This window comes from Seriola aureovittata, chromosome 19, assembly GCF_021018895.1.
Source record: "Seriola aureovittata isolate HTS-2021-v1 ecotype China chromosome 19, ASM2101889v1, whole genome shotgun sequence".
NCBI classification, from domain to species: domain Eukaryota; kingdom Metazoa; phylum Chordata; class Actinopteri; order Carangiformes; family Carangidae; genus Seriola; species Seriola aureovittata.
Window position 1 is genome coordinate 9,902,851 of NC_079382.1, and position 19,136 is coordinate 9,921,986.

The window sequence follows — 19,136 nt, forward strand, 5'->3', positions numbered from 1 at the left end:
GCTATGTCTGTATGCAACCTGGTGTCTACTCTGTTCTTTTGTCTGAGTTTACCAAGGGAGTTGTTTCTGATTTAACTGTCTTATTTCTCTCTGAGGTGAAGGTGGTGGTTGTGGGTAGGGGCTGGGTGGGGAATACTAAGGGCTTACTGTAGCATCTCTAAGTTCCTTGGGCAAGGGCGGGAAGGGGTGATGTGTGGGTTTGCGTTCAGTGTGTTATTTACAAAAGTGATTGTACTGTTTTGTATTGTTGTGTAGGAAAAGTGTTATGTATGCATATTTTCAATAAAGCATTCAGGGTTTTGAAAAAAAATGGCCCATGGAAGTTTGATGGGGCAGGAGATTGTGAAGGCCACCCATCAGATGCCAAGAAATCTCATTTCGCCTCCACCCCCCTTCAGCGATAGTTCTGCAGACCCAGGTTGGCCCTGAATCATTGTTTTTGGCAAAGCATGTGTCAAGGGGTCTCTGGTGGAAAACACTGAGTTGAATTTCTGTCAAAATTCCACTTTGTATTCAGTCATGATTTCTAAATGTGTTGAAAGCAATGTCTGGGGCCAGACCATCTGGTAAGAGGCAATCTTCAATGCCAAAATTAGGAAAATAAGAACAATTGCCAATAAAGTGACATTATTTTGAGTAAGCCTTGTTGTTGGACATACATTTCTATAGACAACTTGCCATTTACTTCAGGAAGTAGGTGAACAAGGCATGGGTGCTGCTAAAATTTGAGAACATTTTCTTTGGAGACCCAAAGTGTTCAATATTAAAAATATATATATAAAGAAGCCATGAAACTGAAAAAAAGAAAATAAATCAAATACATATTTAACTTGGTTGTTGTTTTGCAAAAAGCATAACTGGCTCTGCTCTTCGAGATGAAAACGTATGTAATTAAATACAAATTTGAAAAGAAGCAGGATGAAATATGATTTAATAATAGTATGATAGGTTTCAAAAACTATTGGATTATTTTACAATTTCATGGGTATATATTATGTCTAATATTGAACACTTTGGATCTCCATAAATCTGCAACATCAGACTCACTGCGCCACCTGGTGGTAGCCTATATTTCAAAGTCCAGTCATCCTCTAACATTGTGATACACTGTAGCTGTCTTTTTGAGACCAATCAGAATAACAGCCACCCTAGTGGTATTTATTCATCCATTTATCCATTAGTCTTTACAGGGTTGTCAGTGAGAGCAGTTCACTCTCTTTGAACGAGTATCTTGTGTTATAGGGCAATACAAGCAAAAGCAGACTCCCAACGAAGACAGAAGAAACCTGGAAATAAAAGATAAGATTAAAATGGTGAAAATATTTTAAAATGAGGCATAAAATCCGAAATAAGTAACATTTGGACACAGGCATACACGATAAAGGCCTAGATCTACACTTCACTCAGATCAAACCCAAATGTCATTTGAGAAAAGCCTTTTTGTCTTCCATTGCTAAGCTCAATACTGTTTTGAAAAGAATCCCCAGAACGAGACACTCCCGAGATGTAGGAATCTGTGAATTTGCCTTAAATGGAGAAGAGATGCTGTCTTCATAAAATGGCTCAATAAATATACAGCTAGAGCTGCAGTCTCTTCTGACTGACAGTGATTGGGCCAACACAAACTGCAAAACAGCCATATCCTTCATAGAAACCCATTAGACATGGGTTTGTTTTGCTTCACCAGAAGGGGGAGGGGCGTCCACACTGACGTCACGTTGGCCCGCCCACCCCCTCTCTCTCTCTCTCCCTCTGTCTCACCGTCTAGTCCAGTGTCTCGAAGCCGAAAACATAGCACCACCGAGGGGACTAACTGGCTGTCAACCTAGCTCCCACGGCAGTCATGGCGGCGCCGTTAGCCCACTTCGATGAGGACTGGCAGGACTTTAACGAATTCAAGCCGTCCTCGGAGTCGGCCGACCAGCTGGACCAGCTTAACTCAAATGTGGGCGATTCGTCGTCGGGCCTAGACGATTTCTCAGACCTGGACAACAGTTTCTCGGGGGAGATCTGCAGCTTCAAATCGATGGAGGACCTCGTCCACGACTTCGACGAGAAGCTGACAGTGTGTTTCCGAAACTACAACACCGCGACGGAAAACATAGCTCCCATTAAACCTATCTCGGAGGATAATTACTTGAAAGACGACGAGTGAGTGTGAATTTTATATGAGTTTTATTAACGCTAACTTTTAATCTCTTTGCTAGCTAGCCGTTTTAGCCTCATTGGGCTAACCTAACGTTGATGTGACCCGTTGAGGGTTAGGGAGTCTTAGCTTAGCTTTAATCAGTGTCGAGCAAAGTTTAGTTAGCTGGTACATGTTTGTTAAACGAGAATACACTTTCTGTTGTATATTTTCCATTAATTAACTTAATGAGACTCTACATTTTAGGTTGACATTCAGAAATGGAGGGACAGTAACACGTTGCAAATGGAAAATATAATTTATTAACATATTTTTCGCTGTCTGGACCTTATACGGATGAATCGCAAGTTCACATCTTCTTGTGTATGAGTGTTTGGGGGAGTGGGAGCTGCTGAAGGGAGGGGAGGGGTCATGCCACGTTACCAGTACTTGATTTCATGCTAGATTGGTTGATGTTAGCTATTAAACCACTGATCCATAAAGTGTATATTGAGTGTTAGTGACTGGCTGTTGACCCATGTTAATGTTGAATATGTGAAACACAACAAATTTGACTTTGACTTGACTTCTAGGAGCTCTGCTGTCACAGTGTGTCATACATGTAATGATTATTCTCTTAATCCTTACTCTGTCAGCATCTCCTCTTGCCACCTCAACATCCCTTGTTATCTCAGTTGGATATCCTTTGTTGTATCTCATACACAACATACGATTCCTTCACAGCCACTCATCTCATCAATCCCACACTGAGCATAGACATCGCTGTAACTACAGAGCTGCATGAATCACCCTCCTCTTGACTTCTGTGTCTACCATTGCAACAATGTGAAACTCGTCCTTCTGATCACATCATGACTATAAGCTTCTCCTGCTCTGCCAAAAAGAGAAATTGCACTTCTACATAAAAGTGTTGCTCAACTGGAATCATGGACTTGACTGAACTACAAAATTGAATGTATACCTTGTAAAAACCTCCAAGCATAATGATGAAAAGAAAATGATGAGAGACAACCAGCAATGTCAGTGTGTTTAAGATACTTTGAAAAACAATGGTTTTCGGGCTGCAACTAATGGTAATTTTCACCATTGCATAAAGAGCAGCAGTAGTTAGCCAATCAACTGGTAGTCTATTAGCAGAGACTTAAACAACAACTATTGTTATAATTAATAAATTGTTTCACTGATTTATCTAGAAAACCATTTTCTGATTTCAGCTTCTGAAATGTGAGAATTTGCTGCCTCTATATTTTGTATCAATTCTTCCTTGGTTTATTTAAACTGACTGTCTTTAGGTTTGGACTGTTGGTCAGACAAAGTAGGACATTTGCAGACATCATCTTGGCCTCTGGGGAGTTGCGATGTCCATTTTAAAAAAAAAAAATTATTCATAAGATTTAATTAGGATTGAATTATCATTATTGCAGCAAACCAGCTTATTATTTTCTCGATTCATTGATTAATTGTGTCTAAAATGTCCATCACTACAACACCTCAGGTGACATCCTCAGATTGCTTATTTTGCTAAAACCAGAATGTATTCAATTTTACAACCACATTTGATGAAGAAAGCAGCAAATTACCACAGTTCAGAATCTGAAACTAGTGCATGTTTGGTATTTTTCCTTGAAACATTATTTTAATAACTAATCATTCATTATCAAAAAATACTTTTCTATCAGTTGAACAATGATTCAGGCTCTACAAGGGTCTGAACAAGCTAGTGTATTATTATCATGTTAGATAATTAACATCAAAGCTAATATTGGATAAATATCTAGCAGTTACCTCACAGATATTAGCTGATCAGTTGGACATGAGCATTGAGGACTTGTGACTGGACTCAAAGAAGACCTCTGGTGCCGATGTAAAGTTTTTACTTGAATGTTTTGTAATTTAACCACAACTTTGCCTCACACATACAAACCAACATTCATGCGTCACAGAGGGGTTGTAGTGACAGTTATGCGCAGTCAATGGTTCTCTAAATGTCTGGAGGATTTTAGGAAGGCTTGTCAGATGCGAGGGAAACTTCCATGGTTGTTATAGGTAAAGAAACAGAGGATTGAGGGAATGGAATAATTGGACATCAGCCTGGTGAAGCCCAAAGAGCAGTGCCAGGCTCAGTGAGAGTCTTTTCTGAATGACTGCGCTTTTGCAGGACGTGTCTAGGCGCTTAACAAGTTCTCCAGTAAGACCATAGCTGAGACGAACATTGGGGATGACAAAGAGGAAGTGTGTTTCAGTTAGTCTGCGCAGAGAAAGCAAAATGTGTGTGTGCGAAAGCCAAGTTGTGCATGTGAATTATATGTTTGCCCATGTGTGCAAGATACAACAACAAATGCATAAATGTATTCGAGCAAGAAATCCAGAAAAATTGGCACAAAGTTGAAGTAGAAACAAATGACTTTGTTCCTTGAAATCTGGACTAGGCTTGCTTTTGAAATGCAAATGCTCTCAGTGAAACTGAAGCCAATGGGGCCTTTTGGCATACACTCACGTGCCCGAGACAGCGTCACTGCTTGCGGCACAAAAGATATTTCCTGCCAGCCTTTGCCCTATTTAGAACAAGCCAACAGCCCCCTACTCACCAAGCTGTGCATGAGCACTTCAGGGTGAAACATGCAAGTTACGTAAACACTTGTCTGTGTGTGTGTGTGTGTGTGTGTGTGTGTGAGAGAGAGAGAGAGAGAGAGAGAGCGCGAGAGAGAGAGAGAGCGCGAGAGAGGGTATGACGATGTAGAGCCACTCTGACACATGGGTTCACAGCATCCATCCTCGATCTGCTCGCAGCAGTCAGGGCCAGGAATAAAAACACAGTGACTTGCATGTGCACGTGAATTTTGTATCCTGCACCGACTCGATTTTCTGTCACAGTGTTTGAAAAAACATGCACAATGCCTGCAGTTGTTATTTTTTTTTCTACTACAAGGGAAGGAGAAGATTCACAGTCTTCATAAAACTACACATAACCTTTTAATGGCGTCTCCAGTCTCTGCTCATCCTGAATAAAATGAAATTAATGGGGCTTTTACAAATTAGCTGGAGCTGCAGCCAGTCGATGCTCACTTGAGTAACTAACACAAGCTGAGTGTAGAGTAAATTACTAAACAACCAAATGTACATCATTGTACACATTTAACAAGATGCTTCAATATGCTTTGACAAAGATGATGGTGGCAGCGTTGAACAATAAGCTTGTTATGTTTAACAGGCTCTGCTCCACCATCTGCCCGGCTGTGATATGTTCTCTGCCAGCTTGCATGCTTCACACTATTGTAAACATTCAACTGTCTGTTGGTATAATGCACACACTGTTTCTTAATTAGCTAGTTTAAACTTAAATAAGGGTCTAATGATCTAAACACACAGTTGATTAAATGTGAGTTTTTCAGACATTAAGTCTGAACGAGCTACCTAAACAGACCTTCATTTTAAGGTTGAACTAGCGTACATGTGTCAGTGTGTCTCACCAGGGAAATGTGTGATTAGGGAGTTGTTGCATTCGTCACTGGATTGAGGCGACTGCTGTGAGATGCAGCAGCAGGAACACAGTGAAGTTGTGAGGGGGGCGGAGGGAGGAGAGAACATAACACTGCCAAGTAATGCTGTGTCACAGTTAAAAGAGAAGGAAACGGTTTGTTTTATCAACTGTGATCTGAAAACCCTTCACATGTCTTCTGCTCTTTGCTCAAAACTTTATTTTGTCTATAATTACAGTATGTCATTCTCCAATCCTAATGAAATTATGAATCCTTCTTACTGTTTTTCCAGAGTGTGGAACGCTCTGACAGATAACTATGGCAACGTGATGCCTGTGGACTGGAAGTCATCGCACACTCGCTCCCTACACCTTCCCACCCTCAACCTCACGGAGCATGAGGTACCATACTCACACACAGTCTGTGATGTAGTGTACTGGTACAAGCACACAGGCTACTTTTCCATAAATCTGCACACTTGAACGTGAAGTGTTACCCTCCTGAAGAAGAGTAGAGACACAAAGTGTAAGCAGGTTGCTCCTCAATCTGCTTAACCACCTGTTTGTTGTCTCATCCATGTTCTCTCTCCTTCTGTCTCTCAATCTCTGCTTCCCCTCCTTCCCCCGATGGACAGAAGTTGGATAACCAGTCTTTGGATCTGTCTGACGATGAGGAGCTGAGGGAGCAGATGGATATGCACTCAATCATTGTCTCCTGCATCAACGATGAGCCGCTCTTCACAGCTGAACAGGTGATACGTTCACTCACATAAGTGCGCACAAATGCAGCAGTTTTTTGTATATTTGATATCCACGTGGCTGTTTTGTTATATACAGGATCATTTAGAAATCGGCTATCAGTTAGATTTAAATAAATAAATACATCATCGGGTTTAACACCCCACCCAAACCACAAGTCGTGTGTCTTCAAAATGAAGAACTACAAATTCTGTACTTTTATCTAAGCCACTTTGTCTCTGTGCTGAAGGCCTTTCATATCTGCAGCAAACACTGTCAGAATATGCAAAAATCCTGGCTCTCGCTACAAAGAAATCAAGCTGTGACAAAGTGTCTGACAGATCAACACTGTAGGATTCTGATTTTAAATTACATTTGAATAGACTTTATGTAAGCAGCCAAAGTAATTACTCTTAAGTTCATCCTGTTTGTGCAGTACTGTTTTCTGTGTGTAAGTTTTTAGCCTTTAGCATTTCATGAAGTTGAATGCATGTTCAGCTCAGTTGTTTGCCCGCCTGCACACACAAATACAAAGATCTAAAGTTCCTCTGAGAAGCCAACTACAAACAGACTGAATGGGTAAAACCAAAATAACAATGCGAAAAAATACATTTGTTTAGCTAACAGAAGTTGTTGTGTCGGGTAATATTTGTTAAAGTAAGAAACTCCTGTGCTGAAGTGCTGCACATACACTTGGTTTGCACCATCCTTGATATTTTCCATGTGTCTTACGCAAACATCAGCTCAGGCAAGACATGCAGGTCACCAACCTTAATCTTGTGTCTGTCAGAGCATGTGTCACAGCTGCCGGAGTGCTCTGCTTTACTGCTCTGTTGAATGAGACAAAAACAGCAGACAGTGACTTAGATCAACACATTAACATGAAACTCTGGCAGGGGAACCAGTGTCTGAACATGTATTTTGTGTGTGTCTATGTTTTCGTGGTGTTGTCTAGGTGATAGAGGAGATAGAAGAGATGATGCAGGAGTCTCCAGACCCAGAGGACGATGAGAGTCCCACCCAGTCCGACTTGTCCATGCTCTCTCAGGACCTCCACGCCCTGAAACGCTCTGGCTCCAACACCAGCTACGAGGACCGTGAGTACCGGCATGATTGTGCACATTTACAGTGGAGAGAATGAAAGACATAAAGCTCTAAAGTTAGTGCTCACCTCCTTGTGTGCGCCAGTGTGTGTCTGCACCTTTTAACACTCTGCTGCCATTTGTAAGCTTTCTAAATCACTTAATGAAGTGTAATGGGTCGTGAAGAAACAGCTACACACATGTAATACCATTGTTATGTAATGTGTGACAAACACAATCAGAGAGCAGTTGAGTTATCATCATAACGTGTTATATAATCGACAGCATATATTTGGCTTCAACACAATTTCTAGTGTGGTGGCGACTGAGCATGTTCCCCCCATTTTACCTTAAGGCTGTTAGATTTTGTGTCTGATATCTGTATATATTAACTATATTATGTAGTGTGTTTTACATATTACACAGTTCCTAATGAGTGTCATAATGTGTATTCGCAATATTTATACTGAGCCATTTTAACCTTTTCTTAAATCCACATCACTTGACTTGTGTGATACTATGTACTTTAAGTATAACCTGAATAAACTACCAAAGTACTATTTATTGCGAAATTCCATCAACACTTCCATGCTTCCAAACAAACCCATACACACAACAAATGCATAAATGTACTGCACATCATCTGTAATATATCCATACGCCACCCACAGGGCTGCGTCAGCTGTCTGTGTCTGAACTGACCGAGACTCTGGAGGAAGTGGAAACAGCCATTCGCCGCTACAGTGAGGAGCTGATCCAGGCTCTGGCCCTGCGAGACGAACTCGACTATGAAAAGGAGGTACTTTGATTTTTATCTTCTTAACTGTTGTGTTGAGTTTTTGAAAAGCTGAGCACCAAGTCAAAACTGACCAGATTATAGACAGCATTCAGGTGACTTTAAGGGTATAATCAGTCAGACAAATGTACAGTAACGCTTCACTAAAAACAAGCTTTTAAATGTTAAAATCAGATGTGAAAAAAGGACTATTTGAACATCAGTTGAGCTGTGAGAACAGACTGCAGTGCTCACAGCGAGATGGTCAGTGAATCTCTGGCAGCTTCATTTTTACAATGTAATTTGTCGTGACTGTCATAGTGTTTTTTTTTAACAGCAGATAAAAATAGATTTAGCATTACGTGTATAAATAAAGTCATGGAAAAAGTAAATTGTAGTGTGATCTGAAAAACCAACATAAATAAAATGACATCTGTTAAACAGGTGAAGAACAGCTTCATCTCGCTGCTGATTGATGTACAGAACAGACAGAAGGAGCACCGCGAGCTGCTGCGCAAGAAGAAGAAAATCAGAAGTACGACTACAACCGGACCCAACGGCCAGAGGACAGCCAGCACGCACATACCAGGCACAGTGAGTCATGTGGTGGCACAGGAGGAGGCATAAAGAAAGACCATCACATGAGCCCTGCATGCACGATGATGATGACGACTAGTGAAGCAGACACACGTATATGCAGCCACACACTTATTCAAATTATAAATAGATATGCATGATGCATGATGTGACATGATGTGCATGGGAAAGCTGCTTTTACTCTAGCACTGAGGGTTTGTGCCGAGCCTTTTCCTTCTCTCCCCTAATTTACTCTAGAAACCTCCTCATCTCTCTTCACTCTCTGTCTCTTTCCTCCTTCCTCTCACTCCTTGTAGCTCCTCACTTTGGAGGGACTCTCCAATGTCATTCAAAATGGTCTCCGTCAAACTTTTGGCAACACAGGAGGGGACAAACAGGTGCCCCTGCTATTTCTTTCCACTCCAGATGAATTTCTGTGCCGTTTTATTTTTCCTTCTTTCTTTTTTCCTCTGTGGTGTGTTTTTTTTTCTTTTCTTTTCTTTTCTACAGCTACCATCGCTGGTATTTGGTGTCATTTTTTCTGCCATTTCTTTCATCTGTCTTCTCTTTGTGGTTGATTTTTGTTTTCTGTTTTTCTCCACTTCTGTCATTTTTAGTCTTTTTTTAAGTAACTTGATTTCAACAAAGTATTACTCAGTCACTCGTCATTTTCATTTTGCAGCTTTTACTGTGGCGTATTCCCATTGTTTCTTTGTTTCAAGTCAAGAAGATACCGTTGCATAATCACTGCTTTTTTTAACTTCACATCAGTAAACATTTGCTCTGAAAGGTTAAAACCAAACTGCAGTTACATTTAAATCTGCTCTCACTCACTTCATGACACTGGCAAACAACATCTTTTATAATGCTGTCACAAGAGTTTGGCCTGATTTTGTTCCGAGATTGAATTAACAGACTGCACTGAAAGTGGCAATATATATATTTTCCAATTGTTTAATTGAATCTTACATGATCTTTTCCACTCAGTACCTGACCACAGTAATCCCTTATGAGAAGAAAGCAGGCTCCCCATCAGTAGAAGACCTCCAGATCCTCACAAAGAGTGAGTGTACCAACACATAAACACACATAATGATAAAATGAGATGTGACTTTCTCTTCGGTTTGTTTGTACTCAAACCAAAGGCATTATTGTCTTTGTTTTGCCTCAGTGTTTGTTTTGTTTTTGAAATGTAATGTACTGTTCTTTCTCTGCTAGTCCTCCATGCCATGAGGGATGACAGTGAGAAGGTACCTGCCCTGCTAACAGACTACATCCTCAAAGGTAAATATACTTTCCATACTTTGGCGTCAGGTAGCAAATAGCAACTGCAGTCATTTTGCAACAAAAACCTTTGAGGAGTGGAAATGATTTGTTTCAAACAGTGTGCCAATTGGGATTTATATTTAGAGGTGTGTGTCGCAGCCAGGTGACTATTTGATTGTGTTGGTTCCACCTGACATTCACACACCCTGTTCCTCTTTGCTTGAAAGTGGAAGTACAAAGTTAATTTCTCCATTTTCACGGTAGCTGATAATAGAAGAAACCGTATGACATAGAGAAAAGAAAATATTAACACTCAACACAAATGTTCATTTTATGGGAGGGAAAAAATGCTTTTCTTGCCACCCTTCACTGTTGACCGTGTACCTTCCTTGTCTCTCGTCTGTGCTGCATTGTCCTTTGGGTAGCTCTGGTATGAGAGCAGTGGAAACTGAGGTTTGTGAGGCACTGACACATTAACACAGGTTCTTCACCTTCAGCCTTCTATTCTGAGCCTTTTCAAACGCCCCTTTTCTCTTTCTCTCACTCTGTGTAGTATCACTTTCTCCCCTCAAAGCAGCTTTCCCTCACTCACTCTTCGCTGTAGCGCCTGTCGTGCTGTGCAGTGCTTGTGGCTGCACTACACCCACCTTGAGACACCCAAAGCACATAATTCCCCTTTACTGCCAGCTTCTAGTAGCAGCTGTTCACATGTTTGCTTCTCATCTGTAGCTACTGTTTCCTCTTCTCTCACCCCACATCTCTCCCTGTGGTAGTTGCTCTTCCATTCTTTATTCTTTATAGCTGTCACAGCTCTCACAGAACAGCATTGATGATTAACTCATCTCTTTTTGTCTCCACAGTTCTTTGTCCCACGTAAAGCCAAAGGCGAAGCCTTGTGTTTCCAGGACCTTCCACTGGACCACGAGATGAGGGTTCTGGTAATCTGGATGATACCAGATAATGGATTAAAATCCAAACCTTCCTCCCCATTTTTCACAACATAGACTTTCTTTCCTTGTGGCATTTTTTACTCTGCCATTTTTGTTCCTAAGACTTTAACTCTAGATATAACTCCTTGGTATGTATAGTCATAATATTTTATTGTTTTATTGCCTGAGTTCTACAGCCCTGTATATCCTGACTGCATGATGATCAGTGTTAGTTTGAACACCTCACTTCCTGATTTACCAGTGGCTCTTGAACGGTAAAGGGTCAACGAAATAATGAGGTGTGTTTTTTAATCTGTGGGCTTCATCAGCAGGCCTGTGTGAGGGAAATGCAGTCCAATCCGTTTTGTAAACTGAATGCATTTGCATCAGTGTAGTCCATGCTTGACGGGAAAACAAATTCTGGCAAAATCTCTGGATCTTAAAGTGCGAGGCGAGCTGTGGTATCAAGTATAAATCTTGTTTTTCCTGTTTGGAAACCATTGTTTTAATAGCATTGGATGATTAATTCATGCTTGCTAAGGATTGAGATGATCAAACCCTTTAATTTAAATATCCAGATTTGTTGGTTCACCTGTCTTTGCATGTTGGTTTTGGGTTCGCGCTCAATATTAGCAGTTAGTCGAATGTTAAAATGAAATATTTTGTATACGATTAAGTGAAATTGCACAGTTTTGGGAACTTTTCACTTTTTGAAAAAGGGAAAAAAAAAGTGAAATGGACGTAAGAAAGTAATATCTGAATGAACAAACATGTAAAGCATATTTTTGGATAAGGAGTTGTTTTTAGTGAGATGAGGCACTTGCCAGTTGCCACTTTTGTGACCACGTTGCAACATCATTTTGTAAATGCTGTCCATTGACCTCTAAGCCCTCAAGTAGTGACCCAATCCCCAACAACTTTATCACTTCCACATGAGTCGGCAGATACCTCATGTATTAAATTTTTTGCATTAATAGAAAACAAGCTATTTGGCCGTATCGTTAGATAAATAGTGTAGTTAAGATCATGTCCACTTTGATAATTGTGTAGTTAAGCTTCTATGATAAGCTGTGGGTTTTCTTTATCTGTTGACCCTTTAACTGTTGTGTACATTTTAGGCCTTTGGTGGTAGCACCAGTCAGTGATCTGGTCATGTAGTGGTGGTTATGTGATGGATGTACTTTAGAGTATGTCTCCCTAGATTAGTGTTAGATGAAGCTTAGAAAATTAAGATAGGGGTGGCGAAAACATCTTCCACAATATTTGTTGTCATGCATCCTGTTCCATCACCTTCCTTCACCTTAGCAGTCAGCATGAGATTTTTAACAGCCTTAAAGGGGCCCTCCACTGATTTTTGCTCATTGCCATCAGCTTGTGTGTCATTAGGAGCACTATTCAGCCTGTTAAAACAGCTGTACAGTGTCTTCTGTGACTTTGGAGGAGGTTTTTCAAAGTTTAGAAAATAACCCTGATGATGTCATAGTGATGTCATCAGGGTTATCTCAGCTAGTGCTTGAGACTACAAATTTATAACAGAAAGTTTGTTTTAAAAACTCAGGGCATGGAGTTTGAAAGACGTCAGTGTTTACCAAACAGAGTGGCTCTAACAAAAAGATGCCATCAAGTTGCATTATGGGAACTGTAGGATAGATACTAGGGACTAAAAGTCAGAATATCACAGCTTCGGCCTCATCAGTTTTGACCACTTTTATGTGTGTCTTGCAAGTCTCCCAGCTTTATGTCATTGCAGTATTAAATCACTGGAGCACCCCTTTAAAACCATGCTACACCAATCTAACACTGCACTTCATGCCGTGTCATCAGCAAGGTGGTACACTAACGTTCAGATGACCAGCTACTACAGGTGCACCACACACTGTCAAATCAGGTCTGGTCTAGCTCTCAGGTACGATCATCAGTGTTAGAATCTCGTTCTGAAAGGTACTGACATTCCTGAGTCTGTGTATGTTTCCAACAACATTTTAACAGCAAGACTTGCTGCACTTTTATCTTTTCACTCTCTAAATCTCACTCTAAATACCTAGACGAGCAGATGGAGGTAATCATGGTAGCCTCTTGACTAAATCAGGGTAGCATTACAGATGTTGATTATGTCATGATTAAACAAAGTTAAAGGCATAGGCTCTGCTTAGCAGGATAGTAGTAGGTGTAGCTTGCAATTTAATGGCACATGCAAAGGCCTCTCAGTAGCATCCGCATGGTGTAGCAGTGTAGTGACAATAACGTAGATGCAGTAGTGACATCCAGCAGCAAACTTTAGTTTATTAGAAAATCAGTGGTTGATTTGTAAGAGAAGGTGAAACTGTTGAAAAAGGAATTTACTTTTACTGGTTAAAAATGTGAAGCATGGCTTTCATGCTTGCAGCCAGAAGAAAAGGGCAAAAGAAGAAGATAGGGTACAATAAAGATTGTGGATGTTGGGAGTGATTGCACAAAGGGTTGCTTAAATACGAGGGGTCCATTTATTCTTTTGTAAAGGATGACAAAAACTCATAGTGCTATATTTAACCATTTATATGTACTGTTGCCAGCGTTGAAAACATTCAGAAACCTAGCATGTGCTGCATGCACTTTACTGCTGAAGAACGCGTTTCTAATTATGGATAATTTATTTGTTTACAGACATATTAATATCACACTAAAGGGACAAGTGCATGTTGCAGTGAAATGCAGAAAACCTTAAAGCAAACAAGTATTAATCATAACCAGTCTAAAGAAAATCTCCAGAAGGCTTGTGGCAGTGATACACGAGTGATTTTAAGAAAACGTCCCTCAGTTGATCATAATCTGGTGAATCAAAAGCTTCAGTGAAAATGGTTACGACACCAACTGTGTAAATTAATCTTTTGTTTTATAATGAAATGGCAGTCGGCACGGGGGTCACTGAAAGATCTCGTCTCAGGCCAGAGCCCTTCATCTGGTCTCTTCTTAGCAGACATATCAGTGTAACTACAACTTAGAGATTTATATTTATATATGTACAACAAAACAAGCAACAAAAAAAGAGGCTGCCTTTGTAAATGCCTGAAAATGTTTTGTACATTAAACCAATTTTTTTGTTTTTAATGCAATATAATTCCCCAGTTTGGGGTTTTATGTTTACTATCTCATGTGGTACTGCAGTATATTAATTTATTATGTAAATGTTCATTTTGTAACCATATTATTGACTGTAATGGTACAAGTGTTTGTGCCCACATTGCATTGCAACTCATTTCAAATAAATTAATATGTGAAGACTTTAATGTGGTTTGGGTTCTATAAGGTGTGTGTGTGTGTGTGTGTGTGTGTGTGTGTGTGTGTGTGTGTGTGTGTGTGTGTGTGTGTGTGTGTAATCACAACTTCATTAGAGCAAAGAACAACTGGCGTGTGTCTAACGTTGTAACACTACCTTTTTTCAAATAATCCAGTGGGTTCACTCATTCATAAAAAGCAGGATAATTTCCTAAAGAGCCACTCCATCCTTCTGTTCACCTCAAAGAATCAAAATTCTCAAATACTTTTTACCAATCAGTGAGATTTGGTGCAATTTATTGAAATTAAAAATAAGTCAAATCATATAAATTGTTTTATACAACAGTTAGTTCCGACCAAGTAGTTTGATTGAACAGGAGGAGTGCTGCCATAGAGGCGAGTATAACAGCACTGGGACTTTTAACTACGCGTATCGCTCCGCTTCACAGGTGTTTCTATTAACTGCTAATTAGCGTTAGAGTAACGGTCGTTATCTATCTTAGATTGTAACTAACTTGGCAAAGAACAATATATTTCCAGAAATAACATTTGAATTAAATGAGGAAAGGTCGTCAGAAGAGGATGAAGGGAAGAAGCCTGGATACCACAGCACACTCCTGAGGTAAAGTGTAAACAAAGTAGTAATCTAGTGTGCACTGTTCAGGTCAGGAAAATGTTTGTGTTGATTAGCAACAGTCCAGTACCAGTCCAGTGGCGGAACTATTTGTATTGGCGTTGTCAAATAAATGATAAAATCAACAAATTATAATCTGTTGTTGCTTATTTAACTAATATGGCGCTCGTAGAAATGTTGTATACTGTTGTCTTCAGTAGGCTACTCGGCCTGTGGCCTCGTGCCTATGACCGAATCACAGCCGTGCTGATATTCAGTGCATCACCCCCTCTCGTGTGATATTGCTTAATTAGAAAAAGAAATTATTTTTTTCATCTCAACAACCTCACCAGACATGTTTGTTTATTCATTTAATTTGTTCATTGTACTTCTTTGACCTCATCAGTCGGCTTTGTGTCTGTTGTGTGCATAGTCCTCTCAGTTACTACAGGCTGACCTGCAAACTGCATCCACAAGATTGATTCAAGTTTCAATAGATCACAACAGATTTTTACCACAAAGCACCCAAAGAGGTGAAAATGAGCGTGCCTGCAAAAAAAACCCAAAAAGTAAATTAAGCCCCTTACAAAAGCATCTCTCTGGAGGGAATAAAATTGAAAGAAAAAATCTCAAATAGGTAATTATGTTCTGCTGCGTCACCACACAGTGTCTTTAGTCTTTTTCTCAGTGTGTGCTGTGAGTCTGTATTCAATGATGAGAAGTTTTAATAACAGGCGTGTTGTATTACTTCAGAAGAGTTTTCCACAAAAGCAGGTGCTTCCTCTCATCCACTCCTTAGGAATGTTTCTTGTCCGCTTGTGTTTAAATTTCACTCGGCACCGTAACAGTTTACACTTGTTTCTTCTCTTAGCTATTCCAACAGTCTTGTCATGAATCATGTTGAGTTCCTCTTCCTTCGTTTTTCATTGTAGGAGAGAAGAAACTGTGGCTGACCTCTTGACAGCTCTTAACCAGCTACAGTGAGACTCTTGAACTGGTCAGTGTTGGAGACAAAACAAGGTAGATTTTATGTCCTGTCAGGTTCAAAGGTCGCCCTCAGGTCACAGGTTGGTGTCAGTGAACATGGTGTGCTCCTTCCTCACGGTGCTGAAGCCTTTGATGGTGTCAACAAACTCCTCATCGTCCATAAACTATAAAGAAGAAAGGAGCTTGTTAGATAGAGGATACAAGGCTTGAAATGTTTTGCTTGTTTTATGTGTCTTTCTGCACCTGTGTAAATGTCTCAACTTTTCCCACCAATGTATAGATATATCATTGCACAGATGTGTGATCAGTACTGTAGCCTAGCATACATTTCAATTATGTGGTAAGTTTTTTAGTGGTGGTACTTTGAACAGGTCCAGCATACGTTTTTGGGGTCTCTCACCATCCCACTGTCATGGCCTGAGATGTTTGGGTCCCACGCTTCGTCGTCTCCGGTGAGGGTCTTCCCGTCCATCACCTGGCTGACACTGCGTCTCAGAGAGTTCACACTGAGGATCCCGAGCTCACCCTGCGGAGGGTCTTCATCAGTGGGCTCACATTTAGCTTCCACCAATTCCTGGTAAGACGGAAAAAAAAACAAGACTGAACATATTCTGCACATGTATAGCAAAACTATTGTTGGTGTGAGTTTATGTGTTCATTGAGTTCTACCTCTATCTTCATGGTGAAGCCCTTGAGTGTTACGCTGTTGGAAAAGCCTGTTGTGTCAGGCACAGTGTCGAACTGAGGAACAGAGAGGGAGAGATGCAATTTTCAATCATTTGCACTATAAGTAAATTCTGCCCCTTTGTAGTTAACTTAAATCATCCCACAGTAAAAGTGCCAGATTCTGTCATGTATAAACAATTTATTTTATACTTTTTAAAAAATGTTCTGCATAGTGAATGCTGATTACTAAATCTCCCCCCACCAAAACAGAGTTGCTGGGTGGGTAAACAGCCATGGGGCTCCTCTTCTGCAGGGGCAGGGCCACCAGTGGGGGTCTCTCTCGGGTGAAGGGGGGTTTATTCAGAACCTAGTGCAGGATGAGGGGAGGAAAAGAGAGAAACTAGCTGAGGTTTCTTTTTAAGAAGTGAACAGAGTAGCTATGAACTTTAAGTCTTTTAAAAAATAAAAAATAAATCACTGAGTAATGTGTCTCACCTTATGAAGCATGACACCTAACACAATGGCCAGCAGCAGCAGGGCAATGCCTGCCATCACTACAATGAACCACAGCTCCTGTACAACCGGCTGGTCTCCCTCACCTCCCTCTGCCCGCTCACCACCCCCTCCTCCTCCTCCAGGAGGAGTGGGGCTCTGTGAATCTGCAGGGAAGCACATAAACAGCTTGCATCTTTGATAGTAACCATTAAATTAAAGGATACAGTACAGGATCTCCTTAAAATCATCCAGTTACTAAAATGTTTGTTATTTAAAAATGCCAAGAGCCACAGCCTTCTTCTGGATTCATGTATCACGACTCATAATATATGTAAAAACAAGATCATTTTTAAGCAAGTTGTGCATTGTCAGATTTAACAAATTGCAGCAGATTTTAGCCTAATGCAGAATGTATTGCTTCTTAATAAATACATCTGAGAGAGCCAATAATCAATCCCACTCCTCTTTTGCATATGTAGCCCTATGCACTTGGATGAGAGACGACCACACTGAGCAGCAGGTCAACTTTAAATGAACTCCAGGCACCATTTGAGTTGCGCATCTACATCAGCAGGTAAATGAGGATCTGTTTTTCTGTTAAAACCACCTTTTCCTGTAGGTTTACATTCGATAGAAACACATCACAAGTCAACACTGTGAGAAAGAAAGACGATCACACGTACTGCGGAGGAGATAACAGTGTAACTGGAGACATACTGGCTTGCATGGCCTAGCTTGTAGCATGCAGGTAGCACCACACGCCACTTTTATCCATTTATGTTTCTATAAACTTCTGTAGTAGATATGTCATGTCACTTTGAGTATATATAGTTATTTGGTACGGTGTATCGGTGGGCCCTTCCAGCCAGGTTAGTTGCCAGTCAGTGAGCATGTTCCAGCAAAGGCTCTCAAGTGCTAACCTGTTTGTGTCCAGGCTGTTGTAAGTTCAGACATTCTTGTCATAGACTTACAGAGACAGAAAATGTGGAAGAAATCATAGAAAAAGAAAACTGCAGAGAGGGAAGTGTGTCCACCCAGAGACTCACCAGTCCTGAGGTCCGTGGTTCAGCCTGTGGCGGGGGTGCTGGCAGCCCCTCACTGTGATGCATCAATCAGAAGGGCAAAGACCTGTGGGGCGTTTAGGATCACACCTGTCGTCGCATCAATATTTTACACCTGATACTTTTACTTGCCGACTTGCCCTCTTCTTCAGCACCACACAGACTTGAGAGAAATATTCCCATGTCTCCGTCCCTGCCCCGAGGCGACTGTTTCCTAGAAAGCACACGGAAGAAATATAGTATCTAGTATCAGAGCTAAAAGAGCCTCAAACACACTGCATGTGTGCTCCCCTAATCCTCTAAAATCTCCCATCAACCTTTGCTTTCCTTAGCAGTGCCATGGTAACAGCCAGGTGTCAGGTTTCAGCTTACCTGAAGAGGCATGGTAGAAGCATATAACCCCCTCTGCTCCTCAGGTGCACTGTTTGAGTCTGTCTTTTCTTATAAAATGACATGCCTCATATCGTATGCATATATATGCACAAATATCAACTGATGATGACGATATGAAATATATATGTGACGTCTATCGGTGTAAAGACAGTTCTGTGTCTATATAGTACAGTATTATAAAGAATACTTATTCCACAAGCCTATAGGCAGCTACATATTTAAATGGACAGAGGATTTTCAACAATTAATAAAGCGCCACATTTTTGTTACTACAATGTTATAGACGGCTGCATCATGTCAGATGTCCTGCCATCATGATGTTAAAAAAGATTGGCAGAATCGTTACTATATGTCATGGCTTTTATTCTGTGTTAATATGGTGCTGAATATGTAATCCTAATTATACACAGGTATTGACGATACCCTTGACATTTCAAAAATGAAGTATTGATATCAGGTTAATAATGCACATATGATAATATTGTGATGACAGATTTTAGGCCTTGTGGATTTTTTGTTTTTCTTAATCATTTCTTATTAAATATACACATTCATGTCTCTTTTATATTTACATACAATAATAACATATACTGACAGGCTTTGTGATGGATATATATTTATGTAACATGTCTATAATATAGATAGACATACTGAATACATGCTTCTATTAGCTAGA

General features: G+C 40.4%; 2 protein-coding genes across 5 annotated transcripts; one reads left to right on the top strand and one right to left on the bottom strand.

Moving 5' to 3' along the window:
- The first annotated feature begins 1,764 nt into the window (after positions 1 to 1,764).
- On the top strand, positions 1,765 to 14,256 carry LOC130187867 (fasciculation and elongation protein zeta-2-like). Of its 3 annotated transcripts, XM_056405798.1 has the most exons (11): positions 1,765 to 2,151; positions 5,918 to 6,026; positions 6,260 to 6,376; positions 7,318 to 7,459; positions 8,116 to 8,243; positions 8,664 to 8,813; positions 9,113 to 9,193; positions 9,783 to 9,858; positions 10,014 to 10,079; positions 10,487 to 10,514; positions 10,922 to 14,256. In XM_056405798.1, the coding sequence occupies exons 1-10, from the start codon at positions 1,844 to 1,846 to the stop codon at positions 10,495 to 10,497; spliced, it is 1,188 nt and encodes a 395-aa protein (XP_056261773.1). In that variant the 5' UTR covers positions 1,765 to 1,843; the 3' UTR covers positions 10,498 to 10,514; positions 10,922 to 14,256. The 3 variants fall into 3 exon arrangements, with proteins under 3 accessions (XP_056261773.1, XP_056261772.1, XP_056261774.1); XM_056405797.1 differs by lacking the exon at positions 10,487 to 10,514; XM_056405799.1 differs by lacking the exons at positions 9,113 to 9,193; positions 10,487 to 10,514.
- A 252-nt stretch (positions 14,257 to 14,508) lies between these two features.
- Positions 14,509 to 18,463, bottom strand: si:ch211-57i17.5 (usherin). 2 transcript variants are annotated; one of them, XM_056405800.1, is made up of 6 exons: positions 18,053 to 18,463; positions 17,007 to 17,170; positions 16,774 to 16,878; positions 16,515 to 16,586; positions 16,228 to 16,419; positions 14,509 to 16,009 (listed from the first exon to the last, which is right to left on the bottom strand). In XM_056405800.1, exons 2-6 carry the CDS (start codon positions 17,061 to 17,063, stop codon positions 15,920 to 15,922), a joined length of 516 nt encoding a protein of 171 aa, XP_056261775.1. In that variant the 5' UTR covers positions 17,064 to 17,170; positions 18,053 to 18,463; the 3' UTR covers positions 14,509 to 15,919. The 2 variants fall into 2 exon arrangements, with proteins under 2 accessions (XP_056261775.1, XP_056261776.1); XM_056405801.1 differs by having other exon boundaries at positions 16,246 to 16,419; positions 18,053 to 18,459.
- Positions 18,464 to 19,136: the final 673 nt, after the last annotated feature.